The 27,483-nt window shown below is 37.9% G+C and overlaps 1 protein-coding gene across 1 annotated transcript in view; it reads right to left on the reverse strand.

The window, feature by feature from the left end:
* The window catches only part of EDIL3 (EGF like repeats and discoidin domains 3), a gene marked incomplete at its 3' end in the record, with an annotated part of 142,708 nt that overhangs the window by 64,447 nt on the left and 50,778 nt on the right, over nt 1-27,483 (reverse strand). The window contains exon 5 of the mRNA XM_026085800.1: nt 15,138-15,266. Within this exon, the coding sequence (XP_025941585.1) occupies nt 15,138-15,266 (129 nt within the window). The remainder of the gene's footprint in view (nt 1-15,137; nt 15,267-27,483) is intronic.

Below are 27,483 nucleotides of genomic sequence, written 5' to 3' on the forward strand. Positions count from 1 at the left end.
TAAAAAGTGAATCAACTTTTTAAGCCATCTTTATTACAAGCAATTTTCCAAAATTCTCAGCTTCATGGGTAAACTTAAATTATCCAGGCATAAGACTGGAGCCTCTGACTGGGTTATTTGTGAAAATAGCGTAGGTGGGCTCACGACAATAAATCCAATTATTTTTAAAGCAAATTTGAACATAGATCAATAAGTTACCATATTTCCCTTCCCATGTCCCAAAACAATTCTTTCAAAATGCAGTTGTTTATGTATTTCAGAATAGAGTGATAATAGGGATATATCTTTTTCAGATGAGATATATACTTACATACATACACTTTATATACTTATATACGTATACTTATGTTTGCATAAGTGCACATAAAGATGTTGCTTAAAGGTGAATTCTACCCTTTTCTAATATCTTACAAATYCATACTCCTAATAGCTCTTAAGTATACAAGTGCTTATACATACTGCTTATTACTCTTATTGCTAGATTTAATCACAGAAATAATCTAACACTGTAAGTAGGAGAATGGGTTAGATGATTAGATGTTTTGGCACAGTTCTATAATCTTTTTTCCTCTTTAGTGGCTGTAGAGTGCCAYATTTTATTACCTTTAACATACATGGACACATACTACATTAAGAGCACATTCATAAATCATTCAATAGTTATGGAGGATTAAGAAAGTACTGGATGCTTTAATACATGATTAATCAGTTCTCTAAGATCATTAAGGATCACAGAAAATCAATATTTTTGTTATGGCCATAGATAAACCCGAACACATATATGGATTAAAAATTTCCTTATATATATATATACACAAAGATATACGTAAAAAATATTACAGCATATACACATCTGGTATATATTATCTGTGGCAAACACACTTATTTGTTAACCACTTGTTAATCATTTTATTTGGACTACTTTAATTTCATTGCCTCTTCTGCAAAGGTGAAAAAGAAGACCAGATCCCCCTCCCTGTAGAAGATGCAGAATGTGAATGAAGTAGTTTCCTCACATCATCAATGATTGTCTAGTACAGGAAGGGGAGTATTTATTGCACTGACTTTTGTCTGCCTCTGACTGACAGCTCTATTATCTCAGGGCACACACACCCCACTTGTTCTTCATGACTCACAGGGAGTTATATGTCCTGTACTAAAAACATCCCTCAGAACTGGAACTTGTATTTATGGCAGCTGGCCCTGGCAATGTCACCTTTGTTTGATACTCAAATAAAATGAGATCTATCCAAATAAGTTCATGCATTTTCCAAGACTATGTTTAGCAACTAAAGAATTGCACTCCAGTCTGTAGATATCATCTGAACCAGAACTCAGGGCCATGGATGATACAACCTTGGTAAAAAATCTATATTTTTACTGAGGAATCAGAGAATGCTCTCTCTGTGTCAGAGCACTGAATTAATGAAGTGAGAAGTAAATACTGTAAACTGTAAATTTTAGACTCAGGCAAAAGAAAGTTCTTTTCACCTTTCTACTTTTTTCTACTATTTTGGTATATGTCTTCTCCTGCAATGTTATTCTGAAGCACTCTTAAATATTAAGCATGCTTTGCAAAGAAAATAGAATGGATGAGAATTTCACTATAGAAAATAGCAGACTAATTTCTCTGTAACAATGAAAACTAGTGGTCCTGAAAGAGAATATTGCTTTTAATTAAACTCTAAAAACTGCATGAGAGTAACGATTGTTATGCATAAAGAGCTCTGCTAAATAAAAAAGTATCATACAGAATACATTTTCAGAAGCAGATGCATTAGTCACTTGTACTGAGGATAAAATGAATCTGACAAGATTATAGAATTTATCTATTATTTGCAGGCAAACTGCAATTTAAATGATCTTTTAGGGAGCAATATATATGTATCTGGACCACACAACACCAAGTCACTGCCAGTCCTTTGTAGGTAAGGGAGCAAATTCCTGAATGCCATCATTTTTGCTCATTGATTGCCAAGCACAGATTCCACTGGAAGTTTTCTGAGATGATAACCAACTACTAATGGTCAGAGACACAGAAGATCTGAGTACTTGGGCAAAAAAGTATCACGGTGAGAACTAATAAGCTCCTTGGAAAGCCTTAGGACTAGCTACACTTTTACTAACAGCAGTCGTCAAAGGGGGTTGTATCCATTTTGACATTATATCTAATCTGATAAAAATGGAGTTGCCAATTCCACCCCTTATGCCCCTCTGCATGTTCCTGTCTCCTCTCTTCTGCTAGACCTAACAATTGTGTAGCTGCATGAGAGGCCAGTTCAGTGATCTGATCCCACAGAAAATCCCATCTTGTGGGTGATCAGCTTGCTGAGCTGATTCAGACTGAAGCTATGTTCTTAAGTATGATGGGGATATATTCCCTGGGGAAACAGGCACCACCACTTTTGGTACTATCTGGCAGTCACACTTGAGGACTAAGCAAACTTCAGGACATAGTCCAGCTCATGAGACTAAAGAGTGAGAAAAGTGTCTGTTATGATGTTAGACATTAAAAAGTGATAAGAAAAGGAAGAGAAAATATCTGTTCATTGTTCTCAGTGTACTTGGAGAAAAACCTTGGGTACCAACACGTTATTTCTACATTTGCAAGTAGCGTGGTCTGATAGGATTATTTTTGTTAGAATGAAATGGTTTGAGCTGAGAACTCAATATCCACATTACACATATTGCAGGTCAATTGGACCGAATGCCCATTACACCTGGCATTATGTCAGTTCCTTGTGTACATCTTTCAGCGTATTTTCATCTGGAAGAAATCCAGTTCATATGTTTTGAGACTGCCCTGTTACATGAAGCAAAACTCCGTAAGTGGAGATATCAAGAGATTTTCTTTAAAAATGCACCCTGATTCAAACTAAAACACTCACGTAGATACCCTACAGAAATAATTGTATGTTATTTAATATGTTAGAATAAATGCAAGCTAGAAGAATATGCTGGGTATTGATGTGCAAATGTGATTGCATCATGAATTTTTCTTGAGATATTTTATGAATACAAAGGGATATTTTATGAATACATTTGTGATGCAGACTGGTACATACTATTAGACTATTTTCTCATGATACCGAGCTTCATATCCAAGTACTTTTTTTTCAGGTTTTGTTCACACAGATAATGGGCCTGACCTTATATCCTTCTTTACCTCTGTATACTGCTTGCTTACAGATAAACTCACTGATCTCAAGAGTGTATTCACATGAATAAGTACTGCTTATGATTTCAAAAGAGGAGGTAGAATATGCAATAGATTTCTGGATCTTTTTTCTAAAACCTCTTTGGCTTCTTGAAACTGTATTGGGTTTATAGCATGAAGACAACACCTGATGCATACAACTTTTTTTTTTTTTTTAAATCTGTGGCAAAAGTTTTTGGAGTGCCATGTGGATTATTCAAGTTCCAAACATTAAAGAAGTCAGTCATAAAATTTTCAAGTTCAAGGTCTCAATGGAAATACTAATATCCTATAGAGTAATAGGTAACTGCATAGTCATGAGTTTATAACACATATACAATATTTCCATTCCACATCCTTGATACACCTACACACACAGATGGTTGAGCACAGCAGTTCTTATAGCAGTAAAACAATAAAAAGAAAAAGCAAGGAAAAGTTCTAAATTACAAACCACATTTTTTTCTAACAGCTGCTTAATACACAGATGGATCAGACTGACCGTGCCACTGTTTGACAGAATTCTAAATGGCAACTTTTGTCTAATTATATTATTAGAAACAACTTCAAGATTTCATTTATCTCCCTGAAACAAACAAGCTGGCATCTCTGTAATCAATTTGGAAGTGCAAAGGAGACCTTTAAAACTGTAGTGTAGCTGTGCTGATCCCAAATCATCACAATGGCTGAAGATGCCTTATAATTTCCTGTTTCTATCTAAATGGGTGTGAAAAGTGGGGAGAAGCAACACAGAACAGATGATACATCTTCAGCAAACTGTGTTGTTCTTCTAACCATCCATAATTCTTTTGTGCTTAATCTATATCATCTACTAGGTTAGATTTGCAAATATTAACACATTTTACACTAATAATTCTCTATTGGTGTAATAATATGGCTAACGTACACCATCTTAAAGCTTCTCCTTGAAGCACTTTCTTGAAGAAAAATTATATAAGTAACAATTTGGGAACAGCCCAATTTTATAAGTTACTAAATATTTCAAGGCTGCATCAAACAATGCTTGTTCACAGCTTTAAGAAAATGGCTTACAACTGTATAGACAGTCAGGGATATCAATCTCAATAATCAGCATGCTTTGAGTGTTTGAAAGATGGGGTCCTATAAATAGATGGAAAACAGGCTGGCAGGGAACTATATCTCATTCACAAAGTATAACACTTGACAAACAGAAATCTGAACCTAAGAATTCACCATCACTGAAATCACTTAGTAGCAGTAATGCTATTTATTTAGGACTATACTAAGAAACAAGGTGAGCTTAGGGTTTTTATCATTGTTTTCCTCTTGCTAGGCCAAATCCATGCTAAGACAGCATTGCAAGCATTCAAATAGAAAAGACTAAAGATCAAACAAAATGACCAATGGTTACACTTCTGGAAAGCTGCCTAAACCAGAATGTTGTGTTTTGGAAATAATGTAAGCAAAGCAGTAAGAAATATGTATTTTCTCCACTTCTGGAGAAAGTTCTAGAAGTTCTGAAAAGTTCTTCCAGATTCTGGAAAGAGAAGGAAAGAATTGTATGTGTCTATTAGAAAATGACTTTTCCAAAAATATCCTGTACCAGTTTTTGCAACAGAATTGAAATGAACAAGTATTTTTTTGGAAGTGTGAAAGAGAACCCCAAAAAAGGAGAACACAAAAGAACAAATTCATACTGAGGTCTTGGACAATAGCTTTTGCTTGTTTGAATGCTTAAACCTGAAGAAAATTGAAAATATTTACACAGTACAAACTGCATGGCTCAGTATTAGGTAATAGAGAATGAGCATAAACATATCAAGAGATACTGGATTCATTACTGCGGCTCTTATCCAAGAAAAACTTAAGTAAATAGCATGTTTGTTTGAATGATGAGTGAATCATCATGCCTTTATTTGAAATCCTCTGTCTGTTTAAGCATGAGACATTTAAGAAATACAAGCTCCAAAAACTGGTACAATATCCTTAGAGAAACCATATGAAAGTAGGTGTGGAAGAGATGAATCACAGTGTCCAGTTCCCTGTTACTGAAGAACTTCATATAGCTCCTCAAACTACTCATTATTTTGTTGCAATGTTTCTCTGTTACAAAATGAGTATAATAGAATAATCTATATACTCATCTACATTTTCATTTCACAAAGCCAGATAAGACCCTTTACACATTGCTTTCAAAAGAGTTGTATAGTTATTGAATATCTGAAACTTTGTAGTTTTTGTAAATGTGTTTTCATGCAGCATGAGCAAGAACCACTGTTAGTATTCGGAATACAGTTACTCTCATTCTGAGGAAATCCACAGAAAAAGCATATTATATTTATGTGATAAAGGTAGATGTTGACATTACAAGATTATAACTGAATTTAAAGAGTTTGGTTTTGATTTTTGATATATTCTTATTTGAAATTTAAAGAGGAATTTGTGCAAAATCTGCTTCATATGTTACCTTTTTAATACAGAATGTGAACAATTCTAATTCCTGTAATTCCAGATGAACAGCAATATGTATGTTTTTTGGAACATTAATCTCTTTCCACAGTAAAATAATACCTAACCTTAAGAAAGAAAGTAATTAGAGAAAGATATTGGCTACTGACAATCTAAATGACTTCTATATGATAGAAATACATATCTTAAAAGCACCAGCCATTGTATAGTCTAGCCAGTCTATAGGTCATAAGAAATCCACCCCTCTGCTCAAAATCCCCACAAAATAAAAAAGCAATCAGCAATCTACACTCTTCACACTATGAAATCTTATGAAAAGAACTCAGCATCAAAGTAGGTAGCTTAATAAAAGCCTTAGCTCAATGTCCAGTTCTGGTTAAAATAGGAAAAATAGGAAACAACATCCAGCGAAATGCTGCATAAAGAATACAGAAGGCACTGTAAGGATGTTCTACTTAATAAATATTATAGCTTCTTTTTCAGTACAGGTCATCTCCTCAATAAAATATACCATAGGACAAAGAAGGGTTTGAGAAGAGTAGTGAGAAATCATTATAAAGTCCTGGAAAAGCTGTCATGTAAAAAAGAAACAGAAACAATTTGGACTGTTTGCATTGAAAAGAATAATAGAGGAACATAAGTGTACACGAAATAATAAACGGCATATAGAAAGCACTTGAAAGCTGCTTTTCTTCTAGTCTTATAATACACAAAGAAAGAAACATTCAAAGATGCTGAAAAACAGCAAGTTCAAAATTGAAATAGAGTTTTTTCAATATACAGCATAATTAGACTACAAGACTCAAAGCATCAGGAAATTGTTGAGGTCAGTAATTCAACAAGAACAAAAAAAGATATTGGAAGTGCATATCAACAAGAATAAACAGTGCTATATAAGCAAGTACTAACAAAAATGAAACAAAATCGGAAAGGATATTTTATTCCTAGCTGAGGTTTCAAGCTAATTACAGAATGGACTAAAATCTTCAAGTAGGGGGCAAGTTACGCCTTCTGTTTTCATTGTGGGAGTGTCCTGACCCTTCCTGTGAAGCTTCTGGTGCTGGCCTGTTTCCTGAGATTTAATGCTTTCTCTCTTCAGGCCTCAGGTAGTCTTGTCTCAGCCACCAACTGCTTTGACCAAGATATTTATTTGGATTTCAAGCCAAACAACCCCCACTAGCCCTACCCAACAGCCYGAAAATTCTCGTCACTCTTGTCACTCTTGTTCAATATCAGCACACATTTGTTTATCATCAAAACTTCCTCTGAATAACCAACAGCCCCATTAAGTTTTACCTCATTAGAGCATTCACTTTTCCAGGCACTTTCACGCAGACTTTCTGGCCTTGTGTGAGAGGAGCAAGCACCTGCTGTGCCGCCTCTCCTGCACCTAGTGGATGTTCCTTCCACTACCTCAGACTACTTCTGATGATCTAAGTTCTGGCATTTCCATGCTCCACATCTTGCCTCCTTCTGCAGTTCCCATTTTAGGAAAAGCATTTTATTGGCTTTTCTTCCTTCCAGTCATCTCTCACAGATTTCTATCAAACTAGTYACTTTCTCTTTTGTTTTAATTAAGCAAAGTTCTACAGGTTCCCAAATGAACAAGAATATACCTGCCCTTATTCATTTCTATCTAAGCAAACAGTCAGACGCAGGAATAGTTTTCAGACTTCACCTCAACAAAGCTTAGACTCATATTATTTTAATTTTTTTTTGAAAGCTTTTCAAATATAATTATGTCCTAGGGAACTTATTACTACTATAATTCATTGAATCTATACATATGTCTAATTTCAACAACAAAACAAAACAAAAAAAGGAAAACCTAGGTTAGAATTAGAACTCAAACAGATACTCAAGGAGCAGCCTTAGCGCGTGTTCCTCAGCAGAAGCACGGAGTGAACACCTGGTAGTGGGAAGCTATATCTGTCTGAGTAAACTAAATTTGCCCAGTTGGCTCGGAGGCCAGCTGGCTTGGAACAACCTGTGTGTGTGCTAGATGTAATCTGCTTTAGCCTCCAGAAGATGACAGCTGCATGCAACCTGCCTGTGGGGAATAGTTTCAGAACTGTTTCATCCATCAAACCGCAGCTGGGAACGGTGTAGCATGTGCACTCCTTCTAAGGCACAAAATCCACGCCACATCGCATTCTAACAGCTTCCTCGCTTGTATTTCATCCCAGTAGTTGGAAAAGTTGCTGGATTTAAAATTGCTGACAAAGCTGCAGCTATAGATTACACAGCATCTTGCCTGGGTCTGAAACATGTGGCACATGCCCTCCCAGTAGCAGTGGGCACATATGAACTGCCAGCCCATGCGCAGGTGGGCAAATGGCCTAAGGGGAGTGAGCTAAGGACGATGTTTCAATACACTGTCAAAAACTGAGATGGCACTCTGCCGTGCACCTTCCTCCCCTATCTGGGCAGTTTCAGAAGACGTTAATGTGGCAGGTCTGGATACCACAGATCATCTGTGTTGTGAAGGGAGAAAGCAGAGAACTCTGTAATGGAAAGAGCTTGCATATATTATTAAATGTGCTTGATTAACAAGCTTTATTTTCTAAGAGTGCAAAGCTTTATGTATGGCTGACAATGTTAATGACCCTCAAACTATAAAACCACATCCAAACCACACCCTTGAATCTGAACTCTTTAGTGTTTCAAATTTGATTTTTTCTGATGGGGCGCTCTCTCATTTCAGTTAGTTGCAGCCTCATGCCTCAATATATATTGTTGCTAATGCCTCAGTTTCATATTTTTCAATAGGGGATCTCTATCTGATAATCACAATAGCATATATTCTCTATCCCTCTCAATTCTGTTCAGAAAAGAACCTGGGTTATCTAATGTAGGATGTGGAAAATCTCTCCATCTCACATCTTTTGGATCTTTCCATGGATTTTGACTTGTTCTGTAGAACCAAAGACTGTGTTTTTAGGGTGTTTTTATGGGTGAGAATATAATCCTGCTGTCTGTACACAATGGCATTTATTATCAGAACATGAGCTACCTGTCYGGCATGTTCATCTGCCGTTCTGAAGAGAGATTAGCAAGGTTGATAATGTAAATGGTTTAGCAATGGATGATGGCTGAAGAGTAACAGTAGATCTTTATGCCTTTTTCAATAAAAGCTGGGAAGATCTCTCAAGACTGACTTTCTAGAAGTCCACTGTAAAAAAAAAGGGAATTATAATTCACCGTATGATCACATGCTTGTTTCTGATGAATGACAGGGCCTTGTATTTACATTGCTTTCAGTGAAAGGGAACCTGAAGAAAAAATGATTTATTGCTCTTATGAATGACACACACTGTACACCCTAGAGTATTGCTGGGCCTGAGCTGTATGGTGGAATTTAGGTCAGATGTATGATCAGGAATTTAGGTGCTCTAATTACACTCTGCCAGTTTCCCAGTGTAGAGAGACTGTAAGGAGATTTCCCTTCTTGACTCAAATTAGTTTTTGTGAACAGCTCTCTCTTTCTCACTACATACTGTTTATAACACATTTGAAAACCAGATCGTCATACCCAGATTAATACCATGACAAGCTGCAATCTGGACAGGACTTGGGAAGAAACTTCATACCATGAAGGTAAGTCCTATAATTCACATTGYACTATAACTGAAGGTAACAGGCAATGCTAATATTGGGTATAAAACACACTTCATCCTCTGCAAGTAATACACAGACACTAAATACCTGAATTCAATGCACAAGACAAAATCAGAATCAGGCAGTTAGTAGAAGGCTTCCTCTTAAAAATATCTGAGTAATGTCTGAATAATATATTCACAGAATCACAGAATGGTTGAGGTTGGAAGGGACCTCTGGAGATCATCTAGTCCAACCCCCCTGCTCAAGCAGGGTCACCTAGAGCACATTGCACAGGATCGCGTCAAGGCGTGTTTTGAATATCTCCAGAGAAGGAGACTCCACAACCTCTCTAGGCAACCTGTTCCAGTGCTCTGTCACCCTCACAGTGAAGAAGTTTTTCCTCATGTTCAGATGGAACCGTCTGTGTTTCAGTTTGTGCCTGTTGCCTCTTGTCCTATTGCTGGGCACCACTGAAAATAATTTGGCTCCATCCTCTTTACACCCTCCCTTAAGATATTTGTATACATTTATAAGATCCCCCTCCATCTTCTATTCTCCAGGCTGAAGAGTTCCAGCTCTCTCAGCCTTTGCTTCTTGTTTGTCACCATGAAAATCTCCCCAGATTTGTATCCAAGGCAGATTTTCATACCCAAATTTTGGTTATTTTATGAACTCAGAAATGGGAATCTTTAGTTGGAATACATTGTTTCCATTTTTGCCACGGGGGAATCAGAAACTTTTAAAAATCCATTACCAGTTAATGTAAGTTTTCCAATAAATCTAAAATATGTAGTCAGCAAAATTGCTAATTATCTTTTTTATAATTTACATATTAATCATTTACCTGGGCAAAAGGTCAACGGATCTCAGAAATATTGATGGGATGTTGGTTGGTGTAAATGACAGAATATCAGCTTTGGGAATGTATTTTGATTGCAAAATCAATCACCTAGCTTAATTGATTAGCAAAAGAATATTAGACATGAAAGAAATTCAAGATAAAATAACCCAGCACAACAGAACTATAATGTGATTTTTTGAAATCTTAATGGTTTTAGATGAAGATATATGTCTTGCAATGAGGTCGTTTTAATTTACCCTTTTATGCTGGAACTACTTTGACAGACTTCCTACTTGATTTGCAATGAGTTCAGAACTGAATTGCTGAACTTCATGAAGCAGAAGAGTTTGAATAAAAGGAGTTTTATGAAGTGAGCTGAAGTGATGTCACATAAAAGAATTATATTAAATCCATCACTATGTATTTCTTCCTGATTATGGACACTTTCTCTACCGTTTTTAATTGCTGACACCCTTAGAGACCCTCTGAGCATATATATATTTTATCTGATTTATTATCACATCTTAAAACAAGTTCTCTGAAAAAGAGTGAATTTCATACTTCCCCAAAGAGTTAACTTTCACATAAACTAGTTTTATCTGGAATCACTTTATATTTTTTGTTTCTATTTTCACTACAGTGGATATAAATAACTTGATGAGAGAATTCTAGTTTATTCTGAAGATGGTATAAATGCACTTTGCTGATTACCAGGATTACATTAGCTAATTGTTACATACCTGAATACTTTTAAGAGGATGTTGGATAGACAATTATGATGAATCCCTCCATAACGGACTACTACATGTTTTTTCATAAATAAAGTAACAGAGGTGATATTTTCTGGACAGTACGTATTACCCATCCATCTTGCTTGATGTAAATTTGTGGTGTTACTGGTAGCAGACACCACACCCTTTCTGAGCCAGTTATCTGGCATAAGTAAATGAAAACATTTTGAAGAGAAATATTCACTTTCTTGCCTACTTAACAAAGGCCATTTGTTTGGCAGAATGGCAGAAGTGTTGTGTTCCACATGTTGACTACGCGTCTGGTCTTATAATGAAGTATGCATGAGAACATTAGGCCACACGACCATGCTTTCCAGCAAGTGCCTTCATATGACCGGACATGAATGGCAAACAGAAGCAGCCTGATTCTATCCCTACTAACAGCAGTCATGGGGGTGGAGGTACAACTTCATTTCTTGCCACTTTCCAATGACTTTTGTTTCATTTATCAAATGATAGTCTCATGTAAAACGCACGCAAATGCCAAGAAACAGTCTGGAACCATAGGGTACTGCACTCACAATTGTGTTTAGTGCAACTTTTAAGCTGGTGCCACTCCTGAGTTACAGCTAAATATAATCTTGCCTGCTCTTCTGTTCCCATGACTCTTGAACACTTGGCTATATGGTGTAAAAGCAGGCAATGATTATCCTCTGCCATCATGGTTACACTATGAATTCAATCCCACATCTTGAGTAAGTGCTCTAATGATATGAGTATTAAGACAAAAGAAAGTGGATATGACTGTTGCTGGCGCTCAGCTCCACGAGATGCCCATTCCCAGAACCAGGGCTAGACAGAGTAGATCCTAAGGGAGCGGTTAATAGTTAACATTCTCCTATATTCCCAGCGGAAAAGGCAGATATATAATGTAACTTGATTAAGTTAGTGGGACTAAGTAACTTCAGACATCTAACTTCATACCTTCTGGACATGCCTGTTTATAATCAATTGAGAGAGAGTTTGGCCAAAATTAATGAAACTGAATATTCGCCTTCAGGTCTTTGGAGACAATTTCTTCTTCCACTGAGTACAGAAGGGACACAATGAACATAAGTAATTGTTTTATTTGGACTGTATTGGTTCCTTCAAGTATCTAAATGAAGCACTTAATTGAGGTAGACTGGATTCAGTGCTTATTCACTCTGATTTTGATGAGTGGATTTATCTTTTACATGCAGATGGAATTACTGGACTGGATTCTCAAATGTTCGTTTGAATTTTTAACCTTCTAACTGCATAACAGTTGGTTTCTGAATGCATCAAGAACCATGCTGAGCTTTAATATAGGGAGGAATATAGGAACGTTGTCAGAGTATGCAGGGATGCAACGAGGAAGGCTAAGGCCCATTTGGAATTAAATCTGGCAAGGCATGTCAAGGACAGCAAGAAGGGCTTCTTCAAATACATCAGCAGCAAGAGGAAGACTAGGGAAAATGTGGGCCCTTTGCTGAATGGGGTGGGTGCCCTGGTGACGAAGGATGCAGAGAAGGCAGAGTTACTGAATGCTTTCTTTGCTTCAGTCTTTACTGGTCAGGCCAGGCCTCAGGAACCCCAGACCCTGGAGGCAAGAGAGAAAGTCTGGAGAGAGGAAGACTTTCCCTTGGTGGAGGAGGAGTGGGTTAGAGATCGTTTAAGCAAACTTGACACCCACAAATCCATGGGCCCTGATGGGATGCACCTACGAGTGCTGAGGGAGCTGGCGGATGTCATTGCTAAGCCACTCTCCATCATCTTTGAAAGGTCATGGAGAACAGGAGAGGTGCCTGAGGACTGGAAGAAAGCCAATGTCACCCCAGTCTTCAAAAAGGGCAAGAAGGAGGACCCAGGGAACTACAGGCCAGTCAGCCTCACCTCCATCCCTGGAAAGGTGATGGAGCAGCTCATCCTGGAGGCCATCTCCAAGCATGTGGAGGAAAAGAAGGTGATCAGGAGTAGTCAGCATGGCTTCACCAAGGGGAAACCATGCTTAACCAATCTGATAGTCTTCTATGATGGAATGACTGGCTGGGTAGATGAGGGGAGAGCAGTGGATGTTGTCTACCTTGACTTCAGCAAGGCTTTTGACACTGTCTCCCATAACATCCTCATAGACAAGCTCAGGAAGTGTGGGCTGGATGAGTGGACAGTGAGGTGGATTGAGAACTGGCTGAATGGCAGAGCTCAGAGGGTTGTGATCAGTGGCGCAGAGTCTAGTTGGAGGCCTGTAGCTAGCGCTGTCCCCCAGGGGTCAGTACTGGGTCCAGTCTTGTTCAACTTCTTCATCAATGACCTGGATGAAGGCACAGAGTGCACCCTCAGCAAGTTTGCCGACGATACAAAACTGGGAGGAGTGGCGGATACGCCAGAGGGCTGTGCTGCCATTCAGAGAGACCTGGACAGGCTGGAGAGGTGGGCGGAGAGGAACCTCATGAAATTCAACAAAGGSAAGTGCAGGGTCCTGCACCTCGGGAGGAATAACCCCATGCACCAGYAMAGGTTGGGGGCTGACCTGCTGGAAAGCAGCTCTGCTGAGAAGGACCTGGGAGTGCTGGTGGATACCAAGTTAAGCATGAGGCAGCAATGTGCCCTTGTGGCCAAGAAGGCCAATGGTATCCTGGGGTGCATCAGGAAGAGTGTTGCCAGCAGGTCGAGGGAGGTGATTCTCCCCCTCTACTCAGCCCTGCTGAGGCCACATCTGGAGTAYTGCGTCCAGTTCTGGGCTCCCCAGTACAAGAGGGATGTGGCACTACTGGAGCAAGTCCAGCGAAGGGCTACAAAGATGATTAGGGGACTGGAGCATCTCTCTTATGAGGAAAGACTGAGAGAGCTGGGCCTGTTTAGCTTGGAGAAGAGAAGRCTGAGAGGAGATCTTATCAACGTGTACAAGTATCTGAAGGGAGGGTGTCGAGAGGATGGGACCAGACTCTTTTCAGTGGTGCCCAGCGACAGGAYGCGAGGCAACGGGCACAAACTGAAACACAGACACTTCCATCTGAACATGAGGAAAAACTTCTTGACTGTGAGGGTGACAGAGCACTGGCACAGGTTGCCCAGAGAGGTTGTGGAGTCTCCTTCTCTGGAGATATTCAAAACGCGCCTGGATGCAATCCTGTGCAATGTGCTCTAGGTGACCCTGCTTGAGCAGGGGGGTTGGACTAGATGATCTCCAGAGGTCCCTTCCAACCTCAGCGATTCTGTGATTCTGTGATTCTGTGATTCTGTAATCCACGAAGTGAAACAGAAATTTGGCATTTAAGTGTCTCCTTAGGCAAGCACTTGTTCTAAGTGAGTTCTACATATGAAATAAAAATAGAGCTTCTATTTAAGTTACCAACAGATAATGGAGATTGTGTTCATAGGTTAGAAAATGATCTGATCAGACACTCGCTAATGAAAATGCAGAACTTTTACTAATTGGCTTTGAATGTACAGGACTTCTGATGATGTTAACTGAGGGAACATGGACCTGTAATTTCCTKTATAAACAAAAGAAAGGGCAACAGCTCTTTACTTTTTACAGTTTTTGATTTGTGAAGTGTAGATCTTACTATAATATCCCCCAAGAGATATTACTGATGTCTCAGGCTTTTTTTGTTGTTGTTTTTTTTTAATATTGCTACTTTCCAGTTTTATATCTGCACATTCTTAAGATCTAACTGATATTCACAATCTAAAACCAGGAGAAACTCTTCAAATAAATTATAATGAACAGAAAGAGGCCCAGATATTATATCTAAAACATGGTTTAAAAGTGTATCCCTTTTAAGTCTGGAACTTCTATGCTTGGATTTTCTATGGATTCAAGCAACATGATGCAAAACATTTGTTCTTAATTTTTAAATACATAGGTAAAGGAAGATCTAGAAGACATATTTATACACAGACTTACTTTCAGTGATCTTTTCTACTTTCTGCTATCATTAATGAAAATGAAACCACTAGCAATTCCAAGAGAAAAAGAGATCTCTGCTATTTTGGATACTGCTTTCAATTAAATCAAATTAAATTAAGCATGGTAACCATTCCTTTTCATGTTTTAGAATATTCATAGCAAATTACACACTTTTGCTTTCTTTCCTGCCAATTCATTAGCCAGTAAGTTGGAAGAAGGTCATTTTCTAAAGGCTAGTATTCGGCAGCACTAGTCTCGTCACAAAATGAAGGCCAAAGACCGATATACTTCAGAAAATCAGAGCCGATGTTAAACCTCAACATTACTAGCTTACACAAAGCCTTCTGTCTATAAATACAATAAAAGTTATTATGTGAAACTTACTGTGCTGACAATGAATCCCATTAAATCCTTCTGGACATTTGCAAACATATCCTGTGAATGTGTCACCTCGATACGCTTCACTAATTTCACACATCCCACCATTATGACATGGATTAGGAAGGCAGGGTCCTGAGAGATTAAAAAAAAAAAAGTATACATTTATAATAACAATAATAATTTCAGTTATTTATATGCTTTCATTAAAGAAATTAAATCCCATATGTAGACCGTTATATTCCACTAACCCACTAGAATAAACCCTTTACTTTTTCAGATAACTTGCCAGCACAGATTTTTATGAACAAGAAAAAATACGAAGCATGTCACTATTCATTAATCACAACATTATTTTTTAATGTAAGAGAAGACAGGAGACAGAGAAGCTAAATCTTGCTCTCCTATTAAAGATAACAGGCGTTCTAGCTTTCATACCACTGAGGCAATATATATTAATCAAATGTGCCTATCATGTAGGGAGTGACACCTACAATATCCCTGAGTAATCACTACATGGCAAGTTATTAGCTGGAAGGGATCTCTGCTATGGCTTTGTGTGACTTTCCGCATGTGTGACCATCTGGGTGAGTAGTTAGGTTATTAACCAATTATTCCTTTTCCACTGAGTGCCTTTTTAGCATATCCATTTCAAACTGCTTTAAAAAGTTCCTCTGACTAAATTAAATTATTTTTTGCAACTGACCACATGCTATGAAATCTAAACTTTCAGCAGTGAGATCTAATTTTCTGTTTGTTCTTATTGTTTAAAGTTTGTTAGAGTGCTCTGGTAGTGATCTGCATTTTGTAAATGCAATAGATGTTAGATTTGTACTTATTATATATACCTCCAGGTAATAATATATCTTCAGCTGAGATCTAAAGTTTATTCTTTTAATGGCATGTGTCAAAAGCTTTTGCCATCTTACTATCTTACTGTTTTCATCTGTAACAAACATCCTACCAGAATAAAACATTTTAGCATTTTGACTAATATTTTTTCCAATCCCACTTTAAAGAACTGGTAATCACTGATTTGAAAGCTTCATAAGTAAGTTTGTGTGTTAAAAGGTCCATGAATTTAATATAAAGTGTGTTATTTGCAATCTTTGCCGTGTACACACAAAGATGTTAATCTTCATTTACTGAAATGAAACGTCATAAGTATTCATCCAATTAAAATCACATTTTTCAAAAAACTCTAGAAAATAATTTCTTTCCACAGCATAATTTACTGACAATCAGCACTGGGAATTGAATGATTTAAACTTAAAAGAGCTGTAAGTTTAACGTTTCTTAGAGTCTGCCTATTAGTTTATGTTTTCAATTACAAATAGAAGGTTTGACAGATGATCATAGCAACAGCCTTCTTTTGGAATGTCACATTAGTGAAAACTGCACTCTCTGAGAAAATATTAATTTACAAAAGATATGAATTAACAGGATGACAAGGGATATCAGAACACATTCCACAATTATAATTGCCCAGATCGTTACAGCAGTTTAAGAAACTATCCATGTACATATTTCTGTTACAACTTATATCATTAGCCTTACTCAGGTCACAATCCTGACGAAGTTATGCTTGTGCACATCGTTAAACATGAGACACATCCCACTGAACCACATAAATAAAACATATGAATATTCTGCAACTTCTTCTATTGAGAAGAAACATGCTTAATAATTGGCCCTTTTTGTCGCCCGTGCATATGAACAATGTATTTTCTTCAAGCTTCTAACATAGTGCTGCAATTTGGGGATTACCTACAGGTAGCCTCATATGGTAATTATATCAGTCCAAACAGATCCCTAATCTTCCAGGAACAACACATCTTTTAGCCATTGCTTTCTCATTTTGCTTCCTGTTTTCTCCATATGGCTTGTTGAGCACGTTCAGCACACTTTCATTGATTTTCTTTAGGTTTTGCATTTTCTCAGATCAGTCCAGAGTACAGAGGCTTACAGATCATTTGAGGAGCACAACTATTAATATACTGGTGCATGCCAGTATTTCTAACTAATCTTAGTGTTCTGTGATGCTTTCCTTCTGAAAAAACTCACCAACAATATGAATACTGTTTCGACTGATTGTCAATTAAGTGCACTGAAACCAGTAAACAACAATCACCCAATTTTCACTAGTTAACATTCATTTTTTTAAGCAGGACACTGGTCAGACCTATCTGCATTTTAAAAGAATGAATGACTGAAACTTAAAAAAGACGCTGTAATTTCACACCTCTTTTGTCCTAACAATGCTCCAGAGGACCGTACCCCATGATGTCAGTTCTTCAGGACATTTAGACTGTATGAACCCCCAAGCATACACACATTCTTACTTGAGTCTGAGTGATGATGATCCCTGATATGAAGTTATACAGGTTTAAGTGTCTTGAAGAATCTGGGCCCTAACCTTGTAATCATTCCATTTTAAACATCAACACTACAAAAATGATATGCATGGACCTAAACACTGCTGTCAGATGATGAGAGGTCCTAAGTCACATCCATAGGGATGTTTGGCTTATATGAATTATACTGAATGCTGGATAATTCATTCCCTGACAATCTGATTAATATTCTCTGTTACTCACATCTATACAGGCAACTTTGAAAACATCCTTCTTTATCAAAAAACAAAACAAAACAAAACAAACAAGCTTGTCAACTAATTTAAAAAAAAAAAAGTGTGCTTCAGGGATTTGTTTTTTTAAATCAATAGCACTGTAATACTTTTGCAAGTAATCTTGAAGTAGCTTCAAACACAAAGAGAACAACAACATTTAATCAATATTAATGAGCAGTTGAATTCAATGGTATGCTTTCCAGGCATTTCTATCCATGTTCATATAAAGTAATGTAAATGAGATTAATTGTGCACTGAAAGAAATAGATCTATTCAGTTTGCTGCTCTTTTGAGACTTCTTTATACAGTTTCAGTGGTAACAGCCAACAATAATATGTACAAGTATTCTCCAAAATACAGATTGAAATCCCATGCTGTTTTTGAAAAAATTTGAAAGTTAACTAAAAGCATAGCAGGTGTCAAAATTTTTAGGTGCTCTGACTAAAATATCTGAGAATTTTATTGATAGAGGAATCAAATAAATGCAACCTTAGTGGAACTGCAAAGGGGCTCAAGGCAGAATTGTGTTATCTGTTTTGTTCTTTGACAAGTACAGTCAATTACAACTTCATAAAAACAAAGTCTTGTATAATCCAATACTGAAGCAATAAATATGTACTTGAGAGAGAGAGACCATTAGTTTGTAATTAACACACAAAGCAAGGAAAGCATTATTTCACCAATAAAAAAACAAATTTTGATGGTGATTATTTTTACAGAGAGTGAATTAGCCTATGTAGGAAAACTCTGCTACTTCATTCTGTTTTGTGGGGTACTCAAATTTTTTTGAAATAATCCAAATAAGTGTTTGAATATTTTTCTACATTTTGCCCTTCACAGTTTGGAGGAAACTTTTTTTTTCCAAAATAGTCTTATTTCGTGCTGTTTCTTGTGTGGTCTTCCTTTTGGTGGGGAGCAGGGCACCTAGAGGTGTCACCACATTTAAAAATGGGGAAACATCAATTAAGTAAAATTCAGGTTGTTCTCATTTCAATTATTTAGCAAGTGAACTACTTCTGCTACAGACTGGTTGTATCTACATTAGCAAGCAACGCAGTGCAATGGGAAGGGATTTCTAGAACAGCCTGGCTGGTGCTGAGGACCCAACATGCACGTAATGCATGTCTCTCTTGAGAGCAGGGAGGGAGAGCTACTTTGGGCTAATTCTAGTCTGGTCCCATGGACTGAACGCTCTGAGCGGCTGGGGCACAGCAGATGCACTCCTGGAAGTCTTTTAATTTAGCCATATCTTGAAGAAATCCAGTTTGTGTACCATGCAATGTGAACCAAAGCACAGTAAGTGAAGACTACCAAGAGATTTACTACCAAATTTACTCTTGATTTATTCTCAAATGCTACGTTAGACGCATGCAATATCTGTATGTGGAACAGAAACAGTTAGACTTCATGTTAGGTGCTGAAAAAACAAAGAGGGTGAATCTGTAAGTACCAGCTACTGTTCAGTGTCACATGGTATCTAGAAGCGTTAATGGAATTCGGATACATACAAGGGGAAAAGTGTATTAAAACTCTCCCCAAAGGTTTAATGTCTGCTTAGGTAAATATCTGCACATTTAAGAAACAACATTCTAATTACTGTCCCCTCTAAGTGTCCAGGAAGCATTAGGGTTTAAAAAAACAAAACAAAACAACCCAAAACAACAACAAAAAACCCCACCCACAATGTTCCTAGCATACTGCTGATGAAGCAGTGCAGCCCTCCCATTCCTCACCCCCCTGAGGCCAATCACATTCATTTGGAGCTCTAATACAAACATCACCAGGGAGAACCACAGTGCCTGTCTGAAAGGACAGGCTGTGCAGACGTTCAAGGACATAATATACTAGATTTCATAAACTGCATTGGGTGGCATTATCAAGAAGTCTACAGAAGCTTTACCAGATATTTTTACTGGTTCTAGGAAATCTGTACCTTGGTCTTAAAAGATATGACAAAAGCCAACTTTGAAGTACAGTAGGAGTTGCATACTTAGCAAAACCTAGGAAACCAGAAAGTAGTTGAAGTAGCAGCTGTAACAGGAAGATTAAAAGCAATGTAAAACAAATATTAACAATTTTGGTATAATATCTATCTATCCATCTCTTTATATAGAAATAATGCAACTTGAATGAAAAATACTAAATTAGAAACTGACCTTGATATGCATCAAGATGAAGATACTGTTAGCTACAAAGCTAATTGCTTCTTTCTTTTGTGGAATATTACTGAAGTAGGACTAATAGATAATGTTACTCTGATGATATGGTAAACCCCCCAAAACATCAAAACAAATGAAGGAATTATCATCAAGCTAATAAAATGGACAAAAGGGTTCTTTCTACATTTCATTTTAAAGGAAAATATTCTCTATCAACTTGTCATTATAGCACTACCTTTTGGCTCTACCCTCTTGGTTCTACAGGAACGTCAATCACATCTTTTTTTCGCCTCTGGTAAATTGCACTCCTTATCAGTGACCCCTCAAACAGTTCTAACATCAGTAGTTTAAAGTCTTTTCTCTTCCTCTATATTTTGATAATACTTTAGATGATTTCTCTGCCAATACAAAGCCTTCACAATAAAACGTGATAGAGCTCAGTTAGAAGGAACCCCTATATTTTGAAATGGACGTGTGTAAAAGAAGCCAGTGGCACATATGACTTCTATCATCTTTATGAGAAGGGGAGAATTAATCTTCTTGCTTCTGGAGCTGGCACAAGCTTCCCATGACCAAGAGGGTACGGACTGTTACACTGGATTAGACTCAGTCTAGGTAATCCAACACCCTATCTCTGCCTCTCTTCAGTTCCTGGAATTTGAGAAGAAAGTTGAAGAACACTGAAATGGAAATAATTAGAAAGCTACATTAGATTTCTTCAAAATATGTAACAGAGATAAGCCCAGTTTCTAAATAATTAGATCTACTTGAAATTCTTTCCAAACTAGCATGTATGTTTTCTCCATACAGTTAAATAATGATGTATATACCACCTATATATACACAAATGAGAGACCGCCTCCTTTTCAGAAGTATATTGATTTTTTTTCCTCATCCTTTTAAAAACGTCCTTAATTAAATGGATATTTTGAAAGTTGTGCCCCTTCAAATGTAAACTTATAGATTTCACAGTTTGGCAGATACAAAATCAAAATAAAAAATAATTCTATTCAAAAGAGACCATCTTCCATAGAGACACACAAATGAGCATTCAAAACCAGCAGGAATGTCTCTGTGTAGCTCTTTATATGTTCAGACAGAGAACTGCTTTATTGCATAAAAAGGGTAGAAATATAACAAAAGCTTTCAGGGACTCTGATCTTCCTCACATTTACTACTTTGCCTATTAATTTAATATGATTGTGCAAGGCTTCCTTGACAAGGAGGTTGGTTTTGAACACTCCCAGCTGTGTGTCTGTGTGGGAGATGTGCTACTTTAGACAGGGACCATTTTAACAACTTGACAGAAATGTTCCTGCACCTGCTGAGTTCTGGGGATAGTTAATTCATGCTGAAATATATACTTGTTTCTCAACCTACCTAAAGGTTCCAGCCAGCAAGTACGACATATCCATTTCCGTAATTTTGTGTAGAGAGCTAGGTCTCATTAGTACATGTATTTTAAGTCAAGTTCATGCACCACCTTTGTGGTTATGACTAAGCTTCTGCTTAGTATTTTCTACTTTCTACTTTTCTTACTATTTTCTACCTTTGTTTAGAAGACTAAACCATTTTCCAAGAACACTCTTGACATAAATGGATTCAAAGAATAGCATGTTTGTTCATTACTTGAAAATACATCCCCATTCTTAGCTGCCCACTTTCCAGTACATGTTTTTGAAGATATCTGAGGAAAGCATTCCCAGCAAATGTACTTTTGACAAAAGGGCAGGCTGTAACCATGAAAAGAGCTTCTCTTAGGCAATACGCTTATTTTGCAATGTAGGTATGAGGCATCTTTAGTAATAAATGAATACATTGCAGTCCAATATTTGCTCTTTTTTTGCTCACAGATTTTTTTTTCTCCTTAAAAGCCATTCTGGCTTTAAAATTTACATAAACATTTTCAGGCCCAACTCTCATTGCACTGAGACATCTTGACATGGCTCCAAGAAAATAAAGGAGTCTCTCAGTGTAATGCCGCAGTGAGTTAAAACTTCTAGTATTTTGAACTACCGCACCTTTCAAGCTTTCAGAAGTATAATCAGAAATCCTTGCTTGCTCAGCATACTTGAATATTTGTAAAACATAAAAAACAAAAATACACACAATAGCTCTTACAGATCAGTACATTTTGTATGATTTCCTTTCGGAATCTGCCACTGTTGATTCTATTTTGCTGTTAGGATACAAATTAATTTTATATCAACAAATATTTATTAAAACTACAGCTTGTTATTTGTTTGATTATTTTAAACTGAAAAGAATGGGCATTGTAGAAAATCATTCAAATTTTATGTGGAATATTGATAATATTAACTGATGGCTATATATAATTCAAGTTAATCTATGAAGAAAATAAAAAATAATTAGCAGTTATGCATACCTTATCTCATTAACATGCTCAGAATATCCTCTTTTTTTTTAATCTATTCAGCCTGGCTTATAAATATATTAGTATTGTATTAGATCCTACTAACATTATATTCATTATAAACTAATGGCACAGATCCAGACTTGATTGCACTGTGATTAAATATTTATCTTGTTTTTAATGCAGCAAATGGAGCATGTTGATTATAATGATCAGGGTGTCTCCATCTGGATGCAGCAAAAGCTAAGATTCACCCCCTGAGCACAAAATGCTTTAGGTCATTTCTGCACATTTCCGTCTAATTCTGTTCTGTGGATTTCTATTACAGAAAAATTTAAATTGATTGTCCAGCCACCTTCCAAAGTTTTTTTTAACTAAATAAGTAGAATATTGTCTGACAAGATCCTGTTTAAACCTGACAGCTATACAGTGTCTTTTCTTAATAAATAATCTAAGATTCTCACTTAATCCCACCATCTACTGAAAAGACAGATTACACCCAAAGTTAAACTGTGGTCAGTGTAATAGGCAATGCAGTAGCTACTGCATATGGTGAGGTCTAAAAATGTTCCAAAACTGGAAAAAGTGTTAATACGCTACAATCCATTCTTCCCAAATTCTGTTCTTTCTCATTAATTCTTTATACTTCTCAGCTTCCAAACTCCAGAACTTTCTCTCTCCCATTTTCAGTGCTGTTTACCAGCTCTGTATACCCTTCATTACCTGCTATTGTATTGCTGATTTAAGCCCACAGTACTTTTCTCCAATCAGTTATCTCATAAATCTACTGTAGTAAATTCATGAGACCTATGCTGGGTCTCCTCATTCCCTTTCACAGGAGGGTTCTCTCTTTCCAAACAGTATCTGTTTCATTTACAGAAAATCCAGGTCCAGGGCATTTCAATTCACTTCCTCTAACTTCACACTCAAGCAGCATGCTTTCCCCCCCCTCCCCTCCCCCCACTGATGACACCATTTCCATCACTGATTTCTCCCACCCTTGCTAACCTAAATGTGGGGGACTTGGTTGTTATACTTGGCTGTCTTTAGCCACTTCATTTTTCTCATCTCTACAAGTTTTAAAATATGAAAGACTTTTAAAATAAAAGACTTTGGCTCCTGATCGTCATATTCTTTACTTTTTCCCTCAAGATAAGTCACAATTTTCAAAGCCATCTCCCAGTAAAATTTGTTGTTTTGTGCTAATGGTTTACTTTGTATTATCACTAACTTCAGATTAATTTTCTTACTTCACAGAATCACAGAATCACTGAGGTTGGAAGGGACCTCTGGAGATCATCTAGTCCAACCCCCCTGCTCAAGCAGGGTCACCTAGAGCACATTGCACAGGATTGCATCCAGGCGGCTTTTGAATATCTCCAGAGAAGGAGACTCCACCACCTCTCRGGGCAACCTGTTCCAGTGCTCTGTCACCCTCACAGTSAAGAAGTTTTTCCTCATGTTCAGATGGAAGTGTCTGTGTTTCAGTTTGTGCCCATTGCCTCGCGTCCTGTCGCTCGGCACCACTGAAAAGAGTCTGGYCCCATCCTCTCGACACCCTCCCTTCAGATACTTGTACACGTTGATAAGATCTCCTCTCAGCCTTCTCTTCTCCAAGCTAAACAGGCCMAGCTCTCTCAGCCTTTCCTCATAAGAGAGATGCTCCAGTCCCCTAATCATCTTTGTGGCCCTTCGCTGGACTTGCTCCAGTAGTGCCACATCCCTCTTGTACTGGGGAGCCCAGAACTGGACRCAGTACTCCAGATGTGGCCTCASCAGGGCTGAGTAGAGGGGGAGAATCACTTCCCTCGACCTGCTGGCAACACTCTTTCTGATGCAGCCCAGGATACCATTGGCCTTCTTGGCCACAAGGGCACATTGCTGCCTCATACTTAACTTGGTGTCCACCAGCACTCCCAGGTCCTTCTCAGCAGAGCTGCTTTCCAGCAGGTCAACCCCCAGCCTGTACTGGTGCATGGGGTTATTCCTCCCCAGGTGCAGGACCCTGCACTTSCCTTTGTTGAATTTCATGAGGTTCCTCTCTGCCCACCTCTCCAGCCTGYCCARGTCTCTYTGAATGGCAGCACAGCCCTCTGGCGTATCMGCCACTCCTCCCAGTTTTGTATCATTGGCAAACTTGCTGAGTGTGCACTCTGTGCCTTCATCCAGGTCATTGATGAAGAAGTTGAACAAGACTGGACCCAGTACTGACCCCTGGGGGACACCGCTAGCTACAGGCCTCCAACTAGACTCTGTGCCACTGATCACAACTCTCTGAGCTCTGCCATTCAGCCAGGTCTCAATCCACCTCACTGTCCACTCATCTAACCCACACTTCCTGAGCTTGTCTATGAGGATGCTATGGGAGACAGTGTTATGTTCCTTAATATTTTCCATATCTGTGTTTTAGTAGTTTCTCTTTCACCTCAAACAGAGCTCTCTGCAAACACAATGAATACTGTATTTTTCTAAAAAAAATGCGGGGTGACTACAAAGACTTGAAGAATTCTGTAGGTTAAAATTTTGAGAGAAGTATTATGGATTGTGAAGGACTTAAATGTATTATCCTTAAGGAAATCACCACAGTTCAGCTGACTGACATTATGCTGGGATATAATCCATAGAGTTAAATAGAAGAAAGCTGTGTAGGTGAACAAAAATGAAATGAAACAGTAACATAACAGGAACACTGCCCTCAGAACAGAGTCCTTAAACCGCTTGAGAGTATTAATTTGAAAAGGTCTACCTGCTTGACCTTCTTGAATTTATGTTCAAAGAGATAATAACTCACTAAAGTTTACAGTTTACAAAAGCAGGCAGTAGGGAGTGGAGATGGCTGTCTGATAGGTGTGGAGAGGTATCTTCTCTTTTCAGTCAGGAGCCAAATAATTCCAACAAACACTTGGTCTTTAAAAAGACCTGGACTTACAGATCCTTTGGTATTCCATTCCTCTTTTTCTGCTTGCCAATGAAACTTTGAGAATTTTGAAGAAATTTGAATCACTAAGATCACTTGATGGCCACCAAATGTGAGAAGAGGGTTTTGGACTTGGGTTTGAGCACAGTCAAGAAACCGGGGCTTTAGAGCAGACATTCAAATAAGCGTGGGAATGATGGTGGCCTTCACCCAGGCAATGGAACCTCTCAATAAAAGTGCTCGTGTATCCAACCTGTAGCTTGCTGTGTAACTGGGAAGGATGGTCTCACCACCACAGCTTTGTTAACAGAACCATGAAGTCAGCATCCTGCCATCAGGCTACCATGCAATTACACATCAGCAAATGACAACAAAAGAAATCAAAGAAAAAATATCCAGTAATTAGGGTGAGGTCAAGAACTATGTTTACATTAGTAAGTAGTGTGGCCCAAATACCATGAAACCCGAAGAACCTGATGTTCACAGTCTACACACTTCAGGGCGTTTTACATTGGATTAGCTGCAGTCTGGTCCTGTGGGCTGAGTGTCCATGAATGAATACTTCAGTTTTGTTTCAGCCAAAAGGTACCCAGGCCACGATCCCTGAGACCACTCCATAATGCTCCAAAGTGAAGTGAGTGGGGATGACTGAGAGGTTCACTTCAAAAGTGCACTCCTGACAACACTAATGTATCTACAGATCTCTGGATATGGGCATCCATTAAAATAAACTCTCCAATTCCACTCTCTATCATTACTGCAAATCCATTTCTGTGGTTACTACATTGGTCCATTGCTTAAATAAAAGATAACCAGCAATAAGGAAACTATACCTAGGTTGACACCTAACTCAGTACACCTCAGTGCCAGCTGGGATTTTTGTGAAACAGTGCTGTTTTTAGTATCAAATTTCTTGTCCTCGTATATGAAAATGTCAGTTTTCATTGTTTCACTCCACTTTAAACTATCAGTGATCAGGACCTCTGACCATTTTTTGAGATGTTGTTTTCCAGTAATAACTGGAAACTGGAAAATAAATGAAAATATAATGTGAACCTTAATTATTACAGCAAATAGATTAAAATCCAGTTAGCCTTCTTGCTGAGTATTAGTGGAAACTAAATAAGGCAATGGCCTAAACTTACGTTATGCACATTTCCGCGAATCATGGTCTAATTACTAGTGTCGTATTAAAGACATAGGAACAGCAGAAGTGAATCTCAGAGGGTGGTTATCCTTAGGAGGCAAAATATTAGTACAATGTGATGAAARAGAATTACTAAATGTGAAGTTTATATAGCTCAAAAAGGCATAAAGCCATTCGTAGCAGAAATCAAGGGAAATAGACAAGACTTTCGTTCCAGTCATTTACTTTCCTTAGGATCTAGGGGAGAGGAAAAATATCCTTTTCGCTTTGCATTATTTCATCTGTTATCAACCTTCCCAATTTCATGTATCCGCTCCAAAATCCTTTTTAATTCCAAATCTTATGCTCTGTCTCTATTCTCCTTGTCTGTCTTCTCTCTTAGCTAGATCATCATTCTCTTTTTTCCTCATGCCCAATCTCTGCTTCATTTTGGTCTCTTGCCAGCTCAGCAAACCATAGTGCATAACCATCCCAATTTAAAATTGCAGCTCATGTTTGCAGCTATGTGCCTTCAGTTTTTAAGATACACAGCAGAATCACTAGATTTCTGCTTCCTTTGCACCTGCTATATTCACAGTACAAATTTAAATGAATTGCTGTTGATTAATGTGATTCAGATGCTGTTGTACATGGATGAAAACCCTGACCTATTTCAGTGGATAATAGTAATAATTTCTGTACAGCAATACTGGAGATTAGTTTTTATGATAAAAAATGCTTTAACTTCAACTCTTTTTCATACTATTACAAACAATGCAGGTATCATTATTGTGGTTCAAGTATAGTTCTCTGAATGGGTAAATCTTGCCTTCAACAGGGCCCTGAGCAAGGGCTGGGGCATAAGCTGCAGCACCCCTGAATTCGTGAGGCCACAACCATATTCCCTAAAGGAGCGATATAGCAGACTTCCTCTGGGGCCACACACTCTTTTCTCGTGTCCACCCTTAGCTGTGGTAGCTCAGCAGACCCAGCTTTCCTCTGGGTGCCAAGGTACATGGAAGTTTACATGTCTGTGCAAAGTCATACAGATGGCCACATTCACCCGGGTACCTTCAAACATTGAGGGCACAGCCAAAACATAATGAACTTCACCTCACCTCAGGAGAGAAGACCTGACTGCATGTTG

This window comes from Apteryx rowi, unplaced genomic scaffold (assembly GCF_003343035.1).
Source record: "Apteryx rowi isolate R43461 unplaced genomic scaffold, aptRow1 scaffold_675, whole genome shotgun sequence".
Taxonomy (NCBI): Eukaryota; Metazoa; Chordata; class Aves; order Apterygiformes; family Apterygidae; genus Apteryx; species Apteryx rowi.